The 21613-nt window shown below is 32.0% G+C and overlaps 1 protein-coding gene across 2 annotated transcripts in view; it reads right to left on the reverse strand.

The window, feature by feature from the left end:
* The window catches only part of gnai2b (guanine nucleotide binding protein (G protein), alpha inhibiting activity polypeptide 2b), an 81210-nt gene that overhangs the window by 1726 nt on the left and 57871 nt on the right, over positions 1-21613 (reverse strand). For both annotated transcript variants that reach the window (XM_067460459.1, XM_067460458.1), the window contains exons 3-8: positions 17736-17877; positions 16489-16649; positions 10524-10652; positions 8499-8628; positions 6878-7031; positions 6451-6666 (exon numbers count right to left, since the gene is read on the reverse strand). In XM_067460459.1, the coding sequence (XP_067316560.1) occupies positions 6476-6666; positions 6878-7031; positions 8499-8628; positions 10524-10652; positions 16489-16649; positions 17736-17877 (907 nt within the window). In that variant the 3' untranslated portion in view covers positions 6451-6475. The remainder of the gene's footprint in view (positions 1-6450; positions 6667-6877; positions 7032-8498; positions 8629-10523; positions 10653-16488; positions 16650-17735; positions 17878-21613) is intronic.

Raw genomic sequence — 21613 nt, forward strand, 5'->3', positions numbered from 1 at the left:
ATACTATTAAAAACTATTACAAACTAACTATACTATTAAAAACTATTACAAACTAACTATACTATTAAAAACTATTACAAACTAAATATACCATTAAAAACTATTACAAACTAACTATACCATTAAAAACTATTACAAACTAAATATACCATTAAAAACTATTATACAAACTAACTATACTATTAAAAACTATTACAAACTAACTATACCATTAAAAACTATTACAAACTAACTATACCATTAAAAACTATTACAAACTAACTATACCATTAAAAACTATTACAAACTAACTATACTATTAAAAACTATTACAAACTAACTATACCATTAAAAACTATTACAAACTAACTATACTATTAAAAACTATTACAAACTAACTATACTATTAAAAACTATTACAAACTAACTATACCATTAAAAACTATTACAAACTAACTATACCATTAAAAACTATTACAAACTAAATATACCATTAAAAACTATTACAAACTAACTATACCATTAAAAACTATTACAAACTAAATATACCATTAAAAACTATTACAAACTAACTATACTATTAAAAACTATTACAAACTAACTATACTATTAAAAACTATTACAAACTAACTATACCATTAAAAACTATTACAAACTAAATATACCATTAAAAACTATTACAAACTAAATATACCATTAAAAACTATTACAAACTAACTATACCATTAAAAACTATTACAAACTAACTATACTATTAAAAACTATTACAAACTAAATATACCATTAAAAACTATTACAAACTAACTATACTATTAAAAACTATTACAAACTAACTATACTATTAAAAACTATTACAAACTAACTATACCATTAAAAACTATTACAAACTAACTATACTATTAAAAACTATTACAAACTAACTATACTATTAAAAACTATTACAAACTAACTATACCATTAAAAACTATTACAAACTAACTATACTATTAAAAACTATTACAAACTAACTATACCATTAAAAACTATTACAAACTAACTATACTATTAAAAACTATTACAAACTAACTATACTATTAAAAACTATTACAAACTAACTATACTATTAAAAACTATTACAAACTAACTATACCATTAAAAACTATTACAAACTAAATATACCATTAAAAACTATTATACAAACTAAATATACCATTAAAAACTATTACAAACTAACTATACTATTAAAAACTATTACAAACTAACTATACCATTAAAAACTATTACAAACTAAATATACCATTAAAAACTATTACAAACTAACTATACCATTAAAAACTATTACAAACTAACTATACTATTAAAAACTATTACAAACTAACTATACTATTAAAAACTATTACAAACTAACTATACTATTAAAAACTATTACAAACTAAATATACCATTAAAAACTATTATACAAACTAAATATACCATTAAAAACTATTACAAACTAAATATACCATTAAAAACTATTATACAAACTAACTATACCATTAAAAACTATTACAAACTAACTATACCATTAAAAACTATTACAAACTAAATATACCATTAAAAACTATTATACAAACTAAATATACCATTAAAAACTATTACAAACTAAATATACCATTAAAAACTATTACAAACTAACTATACTATTAAAAACTATTACAAACTAACTATACCATTAAAAACTATTACAAACTAAATATACCATTAAAAACTATTACAAACTAAATATACCATTAAAAACTATTACAAACTAACTATACTATTAAAAACTATTACAAACTAACTATACTATTAAAAACTATTACAAACTAAATATACCATTAAAAACTATTACAAACTAAATATACCATTAAAAACTATTATACAAACTAAATATACCATTAAAAACTATTATACAAACTAAATATACCATTAAAAACTATTACAAACTAAATATACCATTAAAAACTATTACAAACTAAATATACCATTAAAAACTATTATACAAACTAAATATACCATTAAAAACTATTACAAACTAAATATACCATTAAAAACTATTACAAACTAACTATACCATTAAAAACTATTACAAACTAACTATACTATTAAAAACTATTACAAACTAACTATACCATTAAAAACTATTACAAACTAAATATACTATTAAAAACTATTACAAACTAAATATACCATTAAAAACTATTACAAACTAACTATACTATTAAAAACTATTACAAACTAACTATACTATTAAAAACTATTACAAACTAACTATACCATTAAAAACTATTACAAACTAACTATACTATTAAAAACTATTACAAACTAACTATACTATTAAAAACTATTACAAACTAACTATACCATTAAAAACTATTACAAACTAAATATACCATTAAAAACTATTACAAACTAACTATACCATTAAAAACTATTACAAACTAACTATACTATTAAAAACTATTACAAACTAACTATACCATTAAAAACTATTACAAACTAAATATACCATTAAAAACTATTACAAACTAACTAAACCATTAAAAACTATTACAAACTAACTATACTATTAAAAACTATTACAAACTAACTATACTATTAAAAACTATTACAAACTAACTATACCATTAAAAACTATTACAAACTAAATATACCATTAAAAACTATTACAAACTAACTATACCATTAAAAACTATTACAAACTAACTATACTATTAAAAACTATTACAAACTAACTATACCATTAAAAACTATTACAAACTAAATATACCATTAAAAACTATTACAAACTAACTAAACCATTAAAAACTATTACAAACTAAATATACCATTAAAAACTATTACAAACTAACTATACTATTAAAAACTATTACAAACTAAATATACCATTAAAAACTATTACAAACTAAATATACCATTAAAAACTATTACAAACTAACTATACTATTAAAAACTATTACAAACTAACTATACTATTAAAAACTATTACAAACTAACTATACCATTAAAAACTATTACAAACTAACTATACCATTAAAAACTATTACAAACTAACTATACTATTAAAAACTATTACAAACTAACTATACCATTAAAAACTATTACAAACTAACTATACCATTAAAAACTATTACAAACTAACTATACTATTAAAAACTATTACAAACTAAATATACCATTAAAAACTATTACAAACTAACTATACCATTAAAAACTATTACAAACTAAATATACCATTAAAAACTATTACAAACTAAATATACCATTAAAAACTATTACAAACTAACTATACTATTAAAAACTATTACAAACTAACTATACTATTAAAAACTATTACAAACTAAATATACCATTAAAAACTATTACAAACTAACTATACCATTAAAAACTATTACAAACTAAATATACCATTAAAAACTATTACAAACTAACTATACCATTAAAAACTATTACAAACTAACTATACTATTAAAAACTATTACAAACTAACTATACTATTAAAAACTATTACAAACTAACTATACTATTAAAAACTATTACAAACTAACTATACCATTAAAAACTATTACAAACTAACTATACTATTAAAAACTATTACAAACTAACTATACCATTAAAAACTATTACAAACTAACTATACCATTAAAAACTATTACAAACTAACTATACTATTAAAAACTATTACAAACTAAATATACCATTAAAAACTATTACAAACTAAATATACCATTAAAAACTATTACAAACTAACTATACCATTAAAAACTATTACAAACTAACTATACTATTAAAAACTATTACAAACTAACTATACTATTAAAAACTATTACAAACTAACTATACTATTAAAAACTATTACAAACTAACTATACCATTAAAAACTATTACAAACTAACTATACTATTAAAAACTATTACAAACTAACTATACCATTAAAAACTATTACAAACTAACTATACCATTAAAAACTATTACAAACTAAATATACCATTAAAAACTATTACAAACTAACTATACCATTAAAAACTATTACAAACTAACTATACTATTAAAAACTATTACAAACTAACTATACTATTAAAAACTATTACAAACTAACTATACTATTAAAAACTATTACAAACTAACTATACCATTAAAAACTATTACAAACTAAATATACCATTAAAAACTATTACAAACTAACTATACCATTAAAAACTATTACAAACTAACTATACTATTAAAAACTATTACAAACTAACTATACCATTAAAAACTATTACAAACTAAATATACCATTAAAAACTATTACAAACTAACTATACTATTAAAAACTATTACAAACTAAATATACCATTAAAAACTATTACAAACTAACTATACCATTAAAAACTATTACAAACTAACTATACTATTAAAAACTATTACAAACTAACTATACCATTAAAAACTATTACAAACTAAATATACCATTAAAAACTATTACAAACTAACTATACCATTAAAAACTATTACAAACTAAATATACCATTAAAAACTATTACAAACTAACTATACCATTAAAAACTATTACAAACTAACTATACCATTAAAAACTATTACAAACTAACTATACCATTAAAAACTATTACAAACTAAATATACCATTAAAAACTATTACAAACTAACTATACCATTAAAAACTATTACAAACTAACTATACCATTAAAAACTATTACAAACTAACTATACCATTAAAAACTATTACAAACTAACTATACTATTAAAAACTATTACAAACTAAATATACCATTAAAAACTATTACAAACTAACTATACCATTAAAAACTATTACAAACTAAATATACCATTAAAAACTATTACAAACTAACTATACCATTAAAAACTATTACAAACTAACTATACCATTAAAAACTATTACAAACTAACTATACTATTAAAAACTATTACAAACTAACTATACTATTAAAAACTATTACAAACTAACTATACCATTAAAAACTATTACAAACTAACTATACTATTAAAAACTATTACAAACTAACTATACCATTAAAAACTATTACAAACTAACTATACCATTAAAAACTATTACAAACTAACTATACCATTAAAAACTATTACAAACTAAATATACCATTAAAAACTATTACAAACTAACTATACCATTAAAAACTATTACAAACTAAATATACCATTAAAAACTATTACAAACTAACTATACCATTAAAAACTATTACAAACTAACTATACTATTAAAAACTATTACAAACTAACTATACCATTAAAAACTATTACAAACTAAATATACCATTAAAAACTATTACAAACTAACTATACTATTAAAAACTATTACAAACTAAATATACCATTAAAAACTATTACAAACTAACTATACTATTAAAAACTATTACAAACTAACTATACCATTAAAAACTATTACAAACTAAATATACCATTAAAAACTATTACAAACTAACTATACCATTAAAAACTATTACAAACTAACTATACTATTAAAAACTATTACAAACTAAATATACCATTAAAAACTATTATACAAACTAAATATACTATTAAAAACTATTACAAACTAACTATACCATTAAAAACTATTACAAACTAAATATACCATTAAAAACTATTATACAAACTAAATATACCATTAAAAACTATTACAAACTAAATGTACCATTAAAAACTATTACAAACTAAATATACCATTAAAAACTATTTTAACGATGTCTTTACTTCCTTTCTGGACGTTGAAAGTGTTCATTAAACTGCTGTCTATGTGGAGGGGTTAGAGCTCTCAGATTTCATCAGAAATATCTTCATCTGAGTCTGAAGATGATCGAAGGTCTTAACTCTGTCCTCACCAATGACAGAATTTTCCATGTTTTCCCTGTTATGCGGTTAAGGTGCACTATGACAATTTTATCAGCTTTTTGCTCAAAATATAGCTTTTTTTATGAAACCCATACTCAAGTGGTGATAACTAAGGAATGCATGAAGCTGGAACAATACGTGTTCTTTGAAAATTCCAAATTCTAATAATACAATATTGCTGTTTTTACTGCCTTTTTGATCAAATAAATACAGCCTTGGTCGGCCTTCTTTCAAAAACATAAGAAAAAAAATCTTACCAAACCCAAACTTTTGAAGGTACAAACACATTTTGAAGCAATTAGTGTGTGTGTGTTGGGCAGGTTTAGGGTGTGTGTGTGTGTGTGTGTGTGTGTGTTGGGCAGGTTTAGGGGTAGGGTTTGTGTGTTGGGCAGGTTTAGGGGTAGGGTTAGTGTGTGTGTGTGTGTGTGTGTGTGTGTGTGTGTGTGTGTGTGTGTGTGTGTGTGTGTGTGTGTGTGTGTAGGTTTAGGGGTAGGGTAAGTGAGTGTGTTGGGCAGGTTTAGGGGTTGGGTTTGTGTGTGTAGGTTTAGGGGTAAGGTTAGTGTGTGTCTGTGTGTGTGTGTGTGTGTGTGTGGGCGTGCGTACCTCGTCCTTCTCTTGGCCGCCGTCATTAAAAGAGGCCGCAGTCCTTCAGGTTGTTTTTGATGATGACGTCAGTGACGGCGTCAAACACAAACTGCACGTTCTTAGTGTCAGTAGCACAGGTGAAGTGGGTGTAAATCTCCTTTGTGTCCTTTTTCTTGTTGAGGTCCTCAAACTTGGTCTGGATGTAACTGGCAGCCTCATCATATTTATTGGCTCCTGTATGAAAATGATACGCAAAATGAACTTGTCCGTCTTCTAACATTGTTTTAGTTAAATAAAAATAACCTCATGCTAGATCATGTTCCACATGCCAAAGGAAAGCACACTGAAGTTCTGGGTTCAGTTCAAGCCTCATTTGTGGGATAATGTGGATTAATCACAGAAAGCAATACTGACTGAGCTGAGTTTAAAAAGAGAAGTCAAAGACCTGAATACTCGGGAAAGCAGATGGTGAGAGGGCTGCGCGTGATCTTCTCCTCAAACAGATCCTTCTTGTTGAGGAAGAGGATGATGGAGGTCTCGGTGAACCACTTGTTGTTACAGATGGAGTCGAACAGTTTCATGCTCTCATGCATGCGGTTCTGAAAAAGACCAGTGTGGCTCTTGAGAAGAGAGTAATGCAACACCAGAGGGCGCTGTCGGCTCACGCAGACCTGTGCTACTATTAGTTTATAATTACACAAGACATCAGCCTAAAAAAAACAACTAAATTGACATTCTTTTTTTAAGAGCACAGAAAATATGAAATATTAAAAGCCTAATTCTTAACAAGTTACCTAAAATAGCTATTTACTATTTTAATAAAAATATACTTAGAACATTAGTAACAATTTATCAAATAAAATACAAATCTTGTACAAAATTATTTAATTTGTAAAAATACTTTGTTTTCTGTGATATTAGCAAAATGTCCAGTCCAATTTTAATTTATGCTTTTGACATTTTTTGTCTAACCTTACAATAATGAAGAAAAATAAATAATAATAAAGAAGTTATCTGTAAAATGTTTTTTTTTTTTAAATAACTCGCTCACCAAGCCTGCATTTATTTGATTAAAAATACTGTAAAAACAGTAATATTGTGAAGCATTATTAGAATTTAAAAGAACTCTTTTCTATTTGAATATATTGTCAAATGTAATTTATATCATGAGCTCAAAGCTGTATTTATCATCATTACTTCAGTCTTCAGTGTCACATGATCCTTCACTAATCGTTCTGATATGATGACTGGCTCAAGAAACATTTATGATTATTATCAATGTTGAAAACAGTGCTGTACATTTTTTTACAGGTTTCTTTGATGAATAGAAAGTTCAAAGAACAGCATTTATCTGAAATATAAAGCTTTTGTAACATTATACACTACTATTCAAAAGTTTAGGTCAGTTCGAATTTTTTTATTTTAAGAAACTATATTCCATTTACACCATAGGAAAATAGCAGTTCTTTGCAATGTGTAAATAGCATATACATGCAATTTATACTTTATTTTGGCAGATACATAATATTTGCACATCAGTTATTGTACATTAACAGGCTGCAATAATAACCGAGTGTAAATGATTATATTTATTAAAATGATTAAATGCATGCTGCCTTAATGGGACAATAAAAGCCCTCCTTACACCGACCCCTACCCAATAAATGCTTTTATTATTATTAAAGGCAATTTATTTCCAAATTTAGAACATTTTAATTTTTATTGAAAGTAAATGCCTTTCCGATGAGATGTGATGGGAAAAGGCAGATTTGAACCCGGGTCGATCGCATCAAAACCGAGATCCTTAAGCCTTACGCTGTACTGACTGCACCACTGAAGACGTTGACCTACGGCTGTTATTTTTTACTCTTGTTTTCCCCAAACAGGCATTGTTAGGAGGAGCTAGTGTGGATGCAATTAGCACTTGGTGTGAATAGACACTCCGTATATAAAATGTGAAAATGCTTGTTCATTTTCTAGGGTTTAATCACAGTGACCGATGCACAAATCAAGTTTGTTGTTTGTATAATTGACGTTTTCCACTGTGGGCCGTCTGTGAAACTCACCATCTCCTCGTCCTCCGCGAGCACCAGGTCATACGCGCTCAGAGCCACACAGAAGATTATGGCCGTTACTCCCTCAAAGCAATGGATCCATTTCTTTCTCTCCGACCTCTGACCTCCCACATCAAACATCCTGAATAGACGGAAGGAGAATATTTTATGTTGATGCAGCAGAAACAGGTGAAGTAAAAGCATTAAGATTTCATGAGGGTCTCGGAACAACAAACACAAGCAGATGATAATGAGAAAACACTTCCTGCCTCAATCCTCGTTTTTATGAAATATTGGAGTATTTATGATAAATGATTCATCCGTGCATATTATTTTTTCATGTGCCTCGTAAACTTTAATCAACATAATTTCCCCTCTTCTCTTGCAGCCAGTGTTGGGTAAGGCACTCTAAAAAGAAAATTAATTACTATCTAATAATTACATCTTCAACAGTGTAATAAGATTACTGTCCTAATTACTCTCTCTCTAAAAAGTATTGCATTACTTATTACTTTCTAAATCCCATAACATCCTCGACTAGTTGAACAATACAGGATAGACACGGATTAAAATGATTTAAATTCAATAAAATATTCTTGAACTGACCGAAGCATTTAAGGTTAGGAGAAGATTAAAGCATACCTTTTATCATTAGACATTACATTTTGATGTTAAATCTACTATTGTGTTATAGAATTGTTCTAGTCTATACAGTAATTCATGCAATTACATCAGAAGTAACTGTAATTAAGCCCTTACTGTACTTTATAGAGGGAAAGTAATTAATTAATAACTAATTTAACACCGCTTGCAGCGACTTCTCTTCTCTGATGATGAGGGCGGGGCAACCTGTCACTCACGAGAGATCCACCAATAGCAAACCACAACCATCCAATCAACTCCGCATGGATAAAGTCAAGCCCCATCCTACATTTTTTCTCCTTTCACTTGGATAAACGTCACAGTAGGGAAGAAAAGATTATTAATGTTAGCTTTATAATAAACTACTCATCATTTCCCTCTACAACTCTTTCCCACTGATTTTTTTGCCTATTCCTATTGTTTTATAAATAAATACCTTTTCAAGCTATTTTGGAACAAACACACACTCACAGAATGATCAGGCATAGCATTATGACCACTGACAGGTGAAGTGAATAACACCGATGATCTCTCCATCACAGCTCCTGTTAGTGGGTGGGATATATTAGGGAGCAAAATAACATTTTTTTCCTCAAAGTTGATCTGTTAGAAGCAGGAAAAATTGGCACGTGTAAGGATTAGAGCAAGTTTATAGTTTAGAGAACCGGCCACAGGGTCATGGGCGGCCAAGGCTCATTGATGCATGTGGGGAGCGAAGGCTGGCCCGTGTGGTCCGATCAAACAGACGAGCTACTGGAGCTCAAACTGCTCCAGAAGTTAATGCTGCTTCTGATAGAAAGCTGTCAGAATACACAGAGCAGCTCAGTTTGTTGCGTATGGACCAGTCAGGGTGCCCATGCTGACCCCTGACCCCGCCAAAAGCATCAACAGTGGCACGTGAGCATCAGAACTGGGCCACGGAGCATCACGTGGATGTGCGGGTGTGTGGCTTACCTGGGGAACACATGGCCCCAGGATGCACTATGGGAAGAAGGCGAGCCGGCGGAGGCAGTTTGATGCTTTGGGCAATGTTCAGGAGCACAACAACGAGTTTGAGGCGTTGACTCGGCCTCCAAATTCCCCAGATCTCAATCCAATCGAGCATCTGTGGGATGAGCTGAACAAACAAGTACGATCCAGGAAGGCCCCACCTCACAACTAACATGACTTAAAGGATCTGCTGCTAACATTTTGGTGCCAGATACCACAGCACACCTTCAGGGGTCTAGTGGAGTCCATGCCTCGACGGGTCAGGGCTGTTTTGGCAGCAAAAGGGGGTCCAACACAATAGTAGGTTATAATGTTATGCCTGATCGGAAGCTATATCATTGGTGTGTGTTATTCATAGCTCATTGATTTGTGTACATGCTTACAGACACATTCAATGTTTCTCACTTGAAGTGCAGATCTTTAAAAGTGAAATGTGTCTCCACAATCCCAGTGGTCTTCACTCTGGTCCTCAGGACGTCCTGCTGGGTGGGAATGTAGTCTGCCCGTCCTATCCTATCCAGGTCGTTCAGATAACTACACACAAAAACACACACACACACACAGACACACACACGACAGCTCAGATGACTAACCGTCATTAAACTTAATCATTAATACACTCAAAGCATTGGAAAGGCTTCATTCTCCGTGACCTGCTGAGCGGTCCACAGTCTCATTCAGCGGGTCTGCGCTCGTTTTGGAGATTCCTCACCTGTATTAGTGCCTGATAAGGTGTGTTTACAATGGGCTGTTTGCAACTCAACACGAGGGAACTGCTTACTACAGGGCTTCACAATATTTTTAGTCAGCAAAAGCCTTCTGGAATCTACATTTGCTTGACAGTACTTGAGAATTAATGCTTACATTTCTATTCATTAGCGCTGGGGAAAAATGTATTGTTATTATTCACATACAAAGTAAAAGTTTGTGTTTACATAATATATATGTGCCTACTGTGTATAATTATTGTATGTATGTATGTATGTACACACACACACAGTATATACGTACAAATGTTTCTTGTATCTATACATGCTTGTGTGTGTTTTTACATATGCATAATAATTATACACAGTACACATATTATGTAAACACAAACTTTTATTTTGGAATGCGAATAATCACAATTATTTTTTCCCCAGCACTACAAAATGTTATGTTTAAGAAGTAAAATGTTATATATTGTATTATATGGTTGAATATATTCCCTAAAATGAACTGATATAGACCAAATCAGCATGGTGGAGGTTTTATATACGGTAGACAGTTAACAGGATATACGGTAGTAATTTTATTTATTTATAAAAACAGTATGCATTGATGAACACTTCAAACAGTAGTATATTACACTGCTGACCTCTGCATGTTCAATTGTTTTAATTTTGTTAATATCTTTTGGCAATCTGACCAAATAAATGAAGGCGCTTAAAGATCATGGTTGATGTTGCTTTGGATTCATTTAACACACAAGTCGAGCACATTGCATTGTGGGATACAGTATTGAATGCAGTGTACTCTGGTTGCATACTGCACACACTTTGGCTATATTTCACACATACAGTAAACCTGCCTACTGTGTATAGTACTGTGTACAGTACTGCTCAGAGTGAAGTCTGAGTCCAGTCCAATCTTCAGAGGTTTCTGCAGCACAACAGCTGCTCGTGTGAGAAGTAGACTTTGACTGGAAGCCATAAATAGTCATATTAGCTCACTGAGCCGTCGCTGTTGGACGGGCTACAGGCCTGTGCGAGCATTTCTATGGCAACCTCGACTGACACTGACCTTTCATACATAATGATTCGGGCTGAAAAATTAGGTCATACTTTCACAGCATGTGATCAGCAGAATATACAATATTTTACTTTCATAATAACGGCTGATTTCACCTATGATATGAAGTTTTTGACACTTTAAACAGTTAAAATTAAACCTTTTTCTCCTTGCATGAGTGAATATTACAAATTCATAATTCACCCCAAAATAAAAACGAAGCCTATAGAAAGTCTACATAATTATAAAATATTATATAAAAAAATCTAACTGGTCCAACAAAAACTGTTTGAAGCTTTTTTTGTTGTTCAAAATTTAAATAATGAGTCAATATATCATCAATAATCCTTCTCAATCACTTAATGGCCACAGGTGTATAAATCAAGCTCTACGCCTGCAGCCGCTTCTACACACAGTGAACGAATGGGTCGCTATGAGGAGCTCAGTGAACTCAACTGTGGTACCGTGATAGGTTGCCACCTGTGCAATAAGTCCATTCCTGACATTTCCTCACTAATTAATATTCCACGCTCAACTGTTAGTGGGATTATAACAAAGTGGAAGCGACTGGGAACAACAGCAACTTAGCCACGAAGTGTTAGGCCACGTAAAAATCACAGAGCAGGGTCAGCACATACTGAGGGTCACATTGCACATAATAGCTAAAATTGCTACAAACCTCCAAACTTCTGTGGCCTTCAGATGAGCTCAAGAACAGTGCGTAGAGAGCTTCATGGAATGAGTTTCTATGGCCGAGGTGCTCAAGCCTTACATCTCCAAGTGCAATGCAAAGCGTGGGATGCAGTGGAGTAAAGTAGGCAACACTGGACTCTAGAGCAGTGAGACGTGTTCTCTGAGTGACCAATCACGCTTCTCTGTCTGGCAATCCCATGAACGAGTCTGGGTTTAGCGGTTGCCAGGAAAAACGGACTTGCCTGACTGTATTGTGTCAAGTGTAAAGTTTGGTGGAGGGGGGATTATGTTGTGGGGTTGTTTTTCAGGGGTTGGGCTTGGCCCCTTAGTTCCATTGAAAGGAACTCTTAATGCTCGAGCATACCAAGACATTTTGGACAATTTCATGCTCCCAACTTTGCAAACAAATAAACAAACAAAATTATTTAATGATAATTTAATTGTCATTTATAATCAAAAACAAAAAAAGATTAACCGAAATGACCCAGTATCTTCCTTTAGCTTCACTTGTTAATTCACATTTTATGCTTTGAGAGTTTATTTCCTAGAATTCCGGTTTAAATGGGCGGCACTTCAGAAGGTTTAAGGCTTTCAGATGAATGGCCTGAGGATCGCCACAGACTCCATCTGTGTTCAATACCGCAGGAGTCGAAGATGAGGGATGAGGGGAATGTGAGGATTCATTCTCTTACAGCAAATACACTGAGCTAAAAGCAGGTCTTAATGTTACTTCTGATCTTGGTTACAGATACAGCTAATACTTATGTTGTAGTGGCTATTAACTATTCAACAATTACAGGGTTCTTAAACATTTCAAATGTTAAATTGAATTTGGTATCACTTTATTTGAGGGTTCAGTTCTCAACTACCTTACTAACTATTAATAAGCAGTAAATTAGGAGTTTATTGAGGCAAAAGTCATAGTTAATAGTGAATACATGTTCCCTATGCAAAAGTGTTATCCCGAATTCAAATGTGAGATTTTTTGTTTACCTGCAACCATGCTCACAAACTCAAACATAATTTTTTTGTACGTTTTATCAGTCTATTTTGGGGAAAAACACATGAAACCACATTTTACCTGCAATATCAAAACAAACTTATACATAGTCTAAAATTAAATAAATAAAGAAAAATGTGTGTCAGAACAACTTGACCTGAAATAAAATGTACATGTACCACTTTTTTTTAAATACTAATTTTAGATATTTTTGTTTTATTAAATATTATTAATACCAGTATATCATAGATTTTTTTTTCAGGCACAATGCATTTATATAAACGCGTATATATATATATATATATATATATATATATATATATATATATATATATATAATGCGTTTATATTACACCTTCAAAACAAGTCATCAAAGCTATCCGAGGTTGGGCTGTGTAGTTGTAACCATCTCTTAGCTAGCATGCTTTATGAAAAATTTGGTCTATTTGCACTTTATATTATTGAGATAGTACTTTGATTATGGTTGCAATTATTATTTGCACTTAAGACTAAGATAAAACTGTTATTCTTTTTTATTTATACTGTATTATATGTATAAATCATGTGCAGTTCTTAGTTATGAAGAGACAATCAGGAGAGAAGCCAGTCAGCTGAGTTTGTGGCAAAACCGAGTACTGATGTCTTTTACTGCGTATGATAATTCATACTCAGGAAGTCGAACTGAAATTACTGAAGACTTTATCTAGTCATGCATTTTATCGATGATGTCTTAAAATACTGTCTCGTTCTTGTGTTTTCTCGTTCTTGTGAACCCAGTCTTGTGTCTTGTCTCATGTTGAGTGTCTACTTCTATACAAACTGTTTTCCAGCATTTTAGCAAATGTCTTCAAATCAAGTTTTGGGGTTTTTAAGATTGTAAGAACCAAATTCATTCAAATATGTCAAAACGTAATTATGTGAAAGCACAATATATCAGAAAACAGCATCAGGAGCCGTGAGTATGAGGTGTGTGTGTTTGTTCAATGAAGGTCTGAATGTGTCAGCGCGTTTGTTTGTGTCAGCGTGTGAGCATGTGTGTGTGTGTGTGGTCAACGAAGGTCTGAATGTGTCAGCATCATGACCTCATTAAAGGCAGGAGACGTTTCTGCTAACAACAACAGATGGACTTGGCATTGAGTTCCCTGCTTGAACCTGGCTCCCATCATGCATCTGTGTGTGTGTGTGTGTGTGTGTGTGTGTGTGTGTGTGTGTGTGTGTGTGTGTGTGTGTGTATGTGTATGTGTGTGTGTGTTTGTGTGTGTGTGTGTGTGTGTGTGTGTGTGTGTGTGTGTGTGTGGTAGGTTTAGGGGTAGAGGCAGTGTAAGGGGATAGAAAATACGGTTTGCACAGTATAAAAACCATTACGCCTATGGAATATCCCCATATGTCACAAAAACAATGTGTGTGTTTGTGTGTGTGTGTGTGTGTGTGTTAAAACACCGCTAAAGTCACATTCTGTCTTGGGAGAGATATGTAATTTAGTATTCAGCTGCCACACCTTGTACAATTCTGTTTCAAGTGTTTGTTTATGCAGCTCTGAAGTACATGATGAAACGTAATTAAACAACGAGCCACTCGAGGCCGAGCGCAGCAGTGATTTACTGAGGGTAAGAGGTGTTGGGCATGAAGTGGGAGGATTGAACTGTTGGCAAATGACTGTAACACACAGCCTCAGGTGGATTACTGCTTTCATAAAACAGCAAAAATAGAATAAAAAACACCAATGAGTCCATTTACCTGCACAACACGATGTCTAAACTCACAATATACACAGCCATTAAAAAATTTGGGGTGAGATTTTTTTTTAAAGAAATTAACACTTTGATTCAGCAAAGTTTTCATAAAAATATGAAGCAGCATAACTGCTTTCAACATTGATTATAGTAGGAACATATTGAGCAGCAAATCCTATCAGAATGATTTCTGAAGGGACATGTGACTGGAGTAATGATGCTGAAAATACAGCTTTGATCACATGATTATGTTATATTAGTGCGTTAATGCATGCAATAATTAATTTTTTCAGTTTAACACATTAAAAATATTTAACGCAGCATCCCTTTGTCTGTCCAATCTTTGGTCAGCTTTACATTATATGATCATTCTCTTATTCATGCAAATGCTTTTACACCATTCAAGCACGACAAGACAAATGAGAACACTGTCTGTGAATGTCCTGACTATGACACACACACACACACACACACACACACACACACACAAAAGACAGAAGAGAACGCACTGTCTGTGAATGTCCTGACTATGACACACACACACACACAAAAGACAGAAGAGAACGCACTGTCTGTGAATGTCCTGACTATGACACACACACACACAGAAAGACAGAAGAGAACGCACTGTCTGTGAATGTCCTGACTATGACACACACACACACACACACACACACACACACACACACACACACACACACACACACACACACAGAGAAAGACAGAAGAGAACCCGCTGGAGATGTGAGTGTAAATTATAACATACAAGTATGAATATGTATTGCATCTACATGCTCTCGAGTTTTGCTACTCTTTTACTTTCATAGCTTTATGCATTTTATCATGCTGCAGTTAGAGTTCCCACACCTTTACACCAATTCATTTCCATGCCTTGTTTGTCATATGCTATACTGAAAACATGATCATTATAGGTCATTAGAAAACATAGATCATTATCCCCTTACACTGCCCCTAAACCTACCCATCACAGGAAACATTCTGCATTTTTACTTTCTCATAAAAACTCCTCCTGTGTGATTTATAAGCCTTTTGAAAAGTGGGGACATGGGTAATGTCCTTATATTTCACCCTCTCCTGTAATACCTGTGTCATACCCATTTGAGTCCTCATATTTCACAAATACGTGTGTGTGTGTGTGTGTGTGTACACTCACTAAGCAGCGGAGTCGTTGAGCTGATACTCTCTGGAGCGGGTGAAGCAGCCCTGCACCCCGCTGTCGGCCCACAGTCTGCGGATCACATTGGCCAGGTCATCAGTTAAGATTCCCTGCTCCTCCGCTGCTGCAGACAGAGCAAACAGCTGCCGTGCGTCATCCTACACACACACACACACACACACACACACACACAAGCTGAGGGAGGGAGACGACTGCACATTTTACAATGAAGCAATTACAGAGTGCCTTGAGCAGGGTTTACTATAAAATCACTGAGACTCCAAACATATTACCACAGGATTGTGTGAATTATTCAGAGTCCCACACACTCACAACTTCACAGGTTTAATGTTTTGCATAAAATGTCAAATCCATCAGTTGCAGCGAGTTATTTTGTGTTCACAGATGAATCATTCACAATAAGAGCAATTTAAAGGGTTAGTTCACCCAAAAAAAAAATGTCATTAACTCCTTACTCTAATGTCGTTCCACACCCGTAAGACCTCCGTTCATCTTCACACACAGTTTAAGATGTTTTATATTTAGTCCGAGAGCGTATGCAAGTGTATGCACACTATACTGTCCATGTCCAGAAAGGGAATAAAAACATCATCACAGTAGTCCATATGAGACATCAGTGGGTTAATTAGAGTCTCTTGAAGCATCAGAAATACATTTGGGTCCAAAAATAACAAAAACTACGACTTTATTCAGCATTGTCTTCTCTTCCGGGTTTGTGTTCAATCCTCAAATAAAGATTCAAACGGTTATGAATCAGCGTATTGATTCATGATTCAGATCGCCAATGTCACGTGATTTCAGCAGTTTGACACGCGATCCGAATCATGAACTATTTTATGGACTACTTTGATGATGTTTTTATTCCCTTTCTGGACATGGACAGTATAGTGTTCATACACTTGCATACGCTCTCGGACTAAATATAAAATATCTTAAACTGTGTGTGAAGATGAACGGGTCTTACGGGTGTGGAACGACATTAGAGTGAGGAGTTAATGACATGCATTTCATTTTTGGGTGAACTAGACCTTTAAATTGCTCTTATTGTGAAGGATTCATCTGTGCACAAAATAACTCACTGCACCTGATGGATTGGACATTTTATGCAAAACATTAAACCTGTGAAGTTGTGAGTGTGTGGGACTCTCTGAATAATTTACACAATCCCAGCATGACCTACATAGTCGTCCCAGACGTTCTGGCAGGAGTCCTGGAGGTCTTACCACTCGGCCGGCCTCTCCGTAGTCTATCTTCAGGTTGCTCATGGCTTTAATAATGGCCATTATGGACTGGATGGTGTTGCTGTAAACCACGGCTCTGTACTGCTTACACTCGTCTTCTGAGTAGCCGTCTTCATGGATGATTCTAAACAGAGGGTGAAACGAAACAATTTAAAAAATCCCTAAATATGTAAGAGAATGGTATAATGCTGTCTGAAATAAAATAAAAAATGACAACTAAAAAAGCAGGTCATCATATATCTGATATCTGTGAATGCTCAGTAAAAATTAATAATAAAAACAATATCTATATAGTATAAGGATATCTAGGAAAAAAAAAAAATATTATATATATATATATATATATATATATATATATATATATATATATATATATATATATATATATATATATATATATATATATATATTAGGGATGCACCGAAATGAAATTCTTGGCCGAAGCCGAAACCGAATAATAATGAAATGCTTGGCCGAAGACCGAAGGCCGAATACCGAACGCGGTGTTTCGCATTTTTTCCATTTATTTGGCAATTTTTTTTACCGTTACAATTATTAAATAGTAAAAATTTGCTTTTTACTATTTTGTGTTGCTTTTCTGAGAAATAAATCAAATAACAAAAATACAATTTCAAAATATTTATTTAACACTGAATTTTTTTTAACATTCCAGCAGATATTATACAAACTAAGCACAACATAACTTAAAATAAATAATTAGTATGTAGAATGTAACTCTGTATGTCTACAACAACAAATGTGCATTGAATAGTGCAAAAAATGTGGATGAACCCACAACAAATAAATAACTGTCCTAGACATAAGCCTACTTAGCCTACTTCTTCAGGAAAAGTGGCAGGTTCTTCTTTATGAAAAGTAGCTTCTCTGCTTTCTCACATGAAAGTCAGTTCCTCTTCTCATCGATGACATGAGATCCAGCACTAAACAGTGCTTCCACACTGCTGACATGTTTGCTGCATAAAGCACACGGCTCTCACTCTACGTGGGTTACTTTTTGATCGCTTCATTAAAAACGTCATTGTTCGGCAAAAATTATTCGGCCTTTTTACTTATTCGGCCGAATGCCGAAAGTGCTTTTTTGGCTATTTTCGGCCGAATAATTTCGGTTGCCGAACATTCGGTGCATCCCTAATATATATATATATATATATATATATATATAAGTTTAACCTATTATATATTGTATGTATTCAAACCACACACAAACAAAATAGCAAAATGTTAATCAAATAAAATATTTTAAATATATATATTATATATATATATAATGATATCTGGAATAAAATAGAAAATAAAGTAAAATATATATTAAAATATTTTTTATCATATTATATATTTTATACATTCAAAGCACACACAAAAACAGCTAAACATTAAAAATGCTCATATAATGATTTCTGGGAATGCTCAGTAATATAAAAGAAAAAAAAATGTATATCTATATACTATCATGATATCTGGGAACTCTAAGTAAACTAAAATAAAAAAAAGTATATTTTTATATATATATAATTTAACCTATTATATTTTATGCATTCAAACCACACAAAACGTTGCAAAAAGTGATTAAAATAAATTAAATTAAAAATTAAATAGATCATATAATGATATCTGGGAATGCTAGGAATAATAAAATTAAATAAAAATTAAAAATGCATTTAATAAAAATATAATTTTAAAATGATATTTGATCATAATAATAACATATTCAAAGTTATAATTAGCATTAACCCTGTATTAAATTAAAGCTTTAAGGAATACTATTTTTAATTGGTCTAATTGGTTAATGTATCATGAACTACTACTTCAATCAGGCAAATATTGGAAGCATATAATATTAGACCTTAATTTTCCCAAATCAAATATACAGATATTTACCAACTAAAATGATGATATGTATTGCGGCCATAATACTATACAATGATATTAGCCATCCCCATCGTATCAGTTATATCAGCCATAACATGAATTATCAGCCACCATTTTAGCCCAAAATGTCAGTTTTAGTGATGGCTCTGAAGCTGCACATTGAATGATTCACTGACGGATCTTCTCTGAGTCAGCAATTATAAAACAGGCCAGCAGAGGCTTATTCACATGATGTTTGAGATCACACACATCGAAATCATTAAAATCATACTTGAACACCAACAACAACAACTGAAAATGCCATGAAGAAATAGAAATATATTAAAGAAAAAACTGTTTTTGTGCAGCTCAGAAGGGAGGAAGCTCAGGCTAATGGATCTTAAGAGGTTGGATATAATAAAGCCGAAATCTTCACACACTTAGTAACTGAATGGAAGAAATGCAGGACACATGACACCTCCAGGACTGTTCCTCCAGCATCTCCAGTGTTTTAAACACTGTCATTGTCACACACTTTCTGCTAAAGCCTGCGCTGTGAAACTGTGCTTCCTCGCACATTCAGATACCAGTCAAACGTCAATTATAAAACTATTTCAGGCTCTCTTTATATTACTCAAAGATATATATATAGCACAATCAAATACATTTATAGCTGAGAAGAATAAGCACACCTTTCATCAGAGCTCACAGAGATGCTCCAACCCAAACATCTCAATACATACAACTTTCATTTCTCTTATAAAACAATGACCTCTGTCATTTCTATTATTTATTTGATTTTTTTTTTATATCAAATAAATGCTGTTAAATTTACGATTCAGAGAAGAACCCTGTAGAAAAAATACAAATAATATATGCTGGTTTCTCAATATTCAAGCTTTCTTTAGACGTATGTTTCATGTTTATGTCATGTATTCACCGAGTTTCAGATTCTCGCAGATAGAAAGCGCACCTTTTTTATTTATTTTACTAAAAGCACAAAGTTTTGTTGTTATGTGAGTGTACACAAATAAAAGTAGACAATTAATAGTTTATAATTATGTCTCACATTTATCTGTATGGCCAAAAATTACGGAGATGTGTTTTTTCGTGATGGGAAAAAAACAGCCGGTGCGTTCTTTAGCCAAAGGGTTAAAGAAACCGTAGCCTATTTAGTTTCATATTTATGTTTAAATAATAGCCCATAATATAATTTATTATTGTTATTATTATTATTAATTATTTTAATTAGGGATGCATCAAATATTCGGCCGAAAATGGGCCATGTGCATTCTCGGTGCATTCTTGGCCGAAAGACTTTCATCACCGAAACAATACGTCCGAAATGTGATGACGCAAACCGCGACCTGCGTGCTTGTCTAACGATGTGGTTCATCTTACATCTGATGACGCATCTATGGGTTGTAACTTGAAAATAATACTTTGTTTATGTTTCTCTTGATGGATACATGCACTGGCTCCTCAGTGATACACTAACACCAGCGATTATAAAAGAAAAACGTGGGCAAAACGGTCTCTCTTTATAAACTTTGTTCAATCCATGCGAGTGCTGCCTTAGGTTCGAATATGGACAGTCATTTTCACCATCATCACCTGCGTGTAGTGCCAGAAGACGCGAATGAGAACATCTGTCTCTGTGCGCTCATCCGAAAGTGTGCAGTCTCACAGTGCGCAAATATAGAGTTCTCTTTCAAGTCTCACGTTTGAACGGACAAACTCACAAAAAAGTAACCTATGTCAACATGTCCATCTTGATGAGTCTCTAGTAATATTGTTATCTACTTTTTTGGCCGTCAGAACATCTTAAAATGCACATATGTAGATCCTAGAAATCTAAATTTTCTCGGGGGAGCATGCCCCCGAACCCCCCTAAATAACCCACATATGGAATCTTAGTGATTATAAAAGAGTGTCTTTTTTACGATTAAGGGATGTAGGCCCTACGGTGACACAGAATAAGCCATTAATAT

The sequence above is a fragment of the Pseudorasbora parva genome, chromosome 12, assembly GCF_024679245.1.
Source record: "Pseudorasbora parva isolate DD20220531a chromosome 12, ASM2467924v1, whole genome shotgun sequence".
NCBI lineage: Eukaryota > Metazoa > Chordata > Actinopteri > Cypriniformes > Gobionidae > Pseudorasbora > Pseudorasbora parva.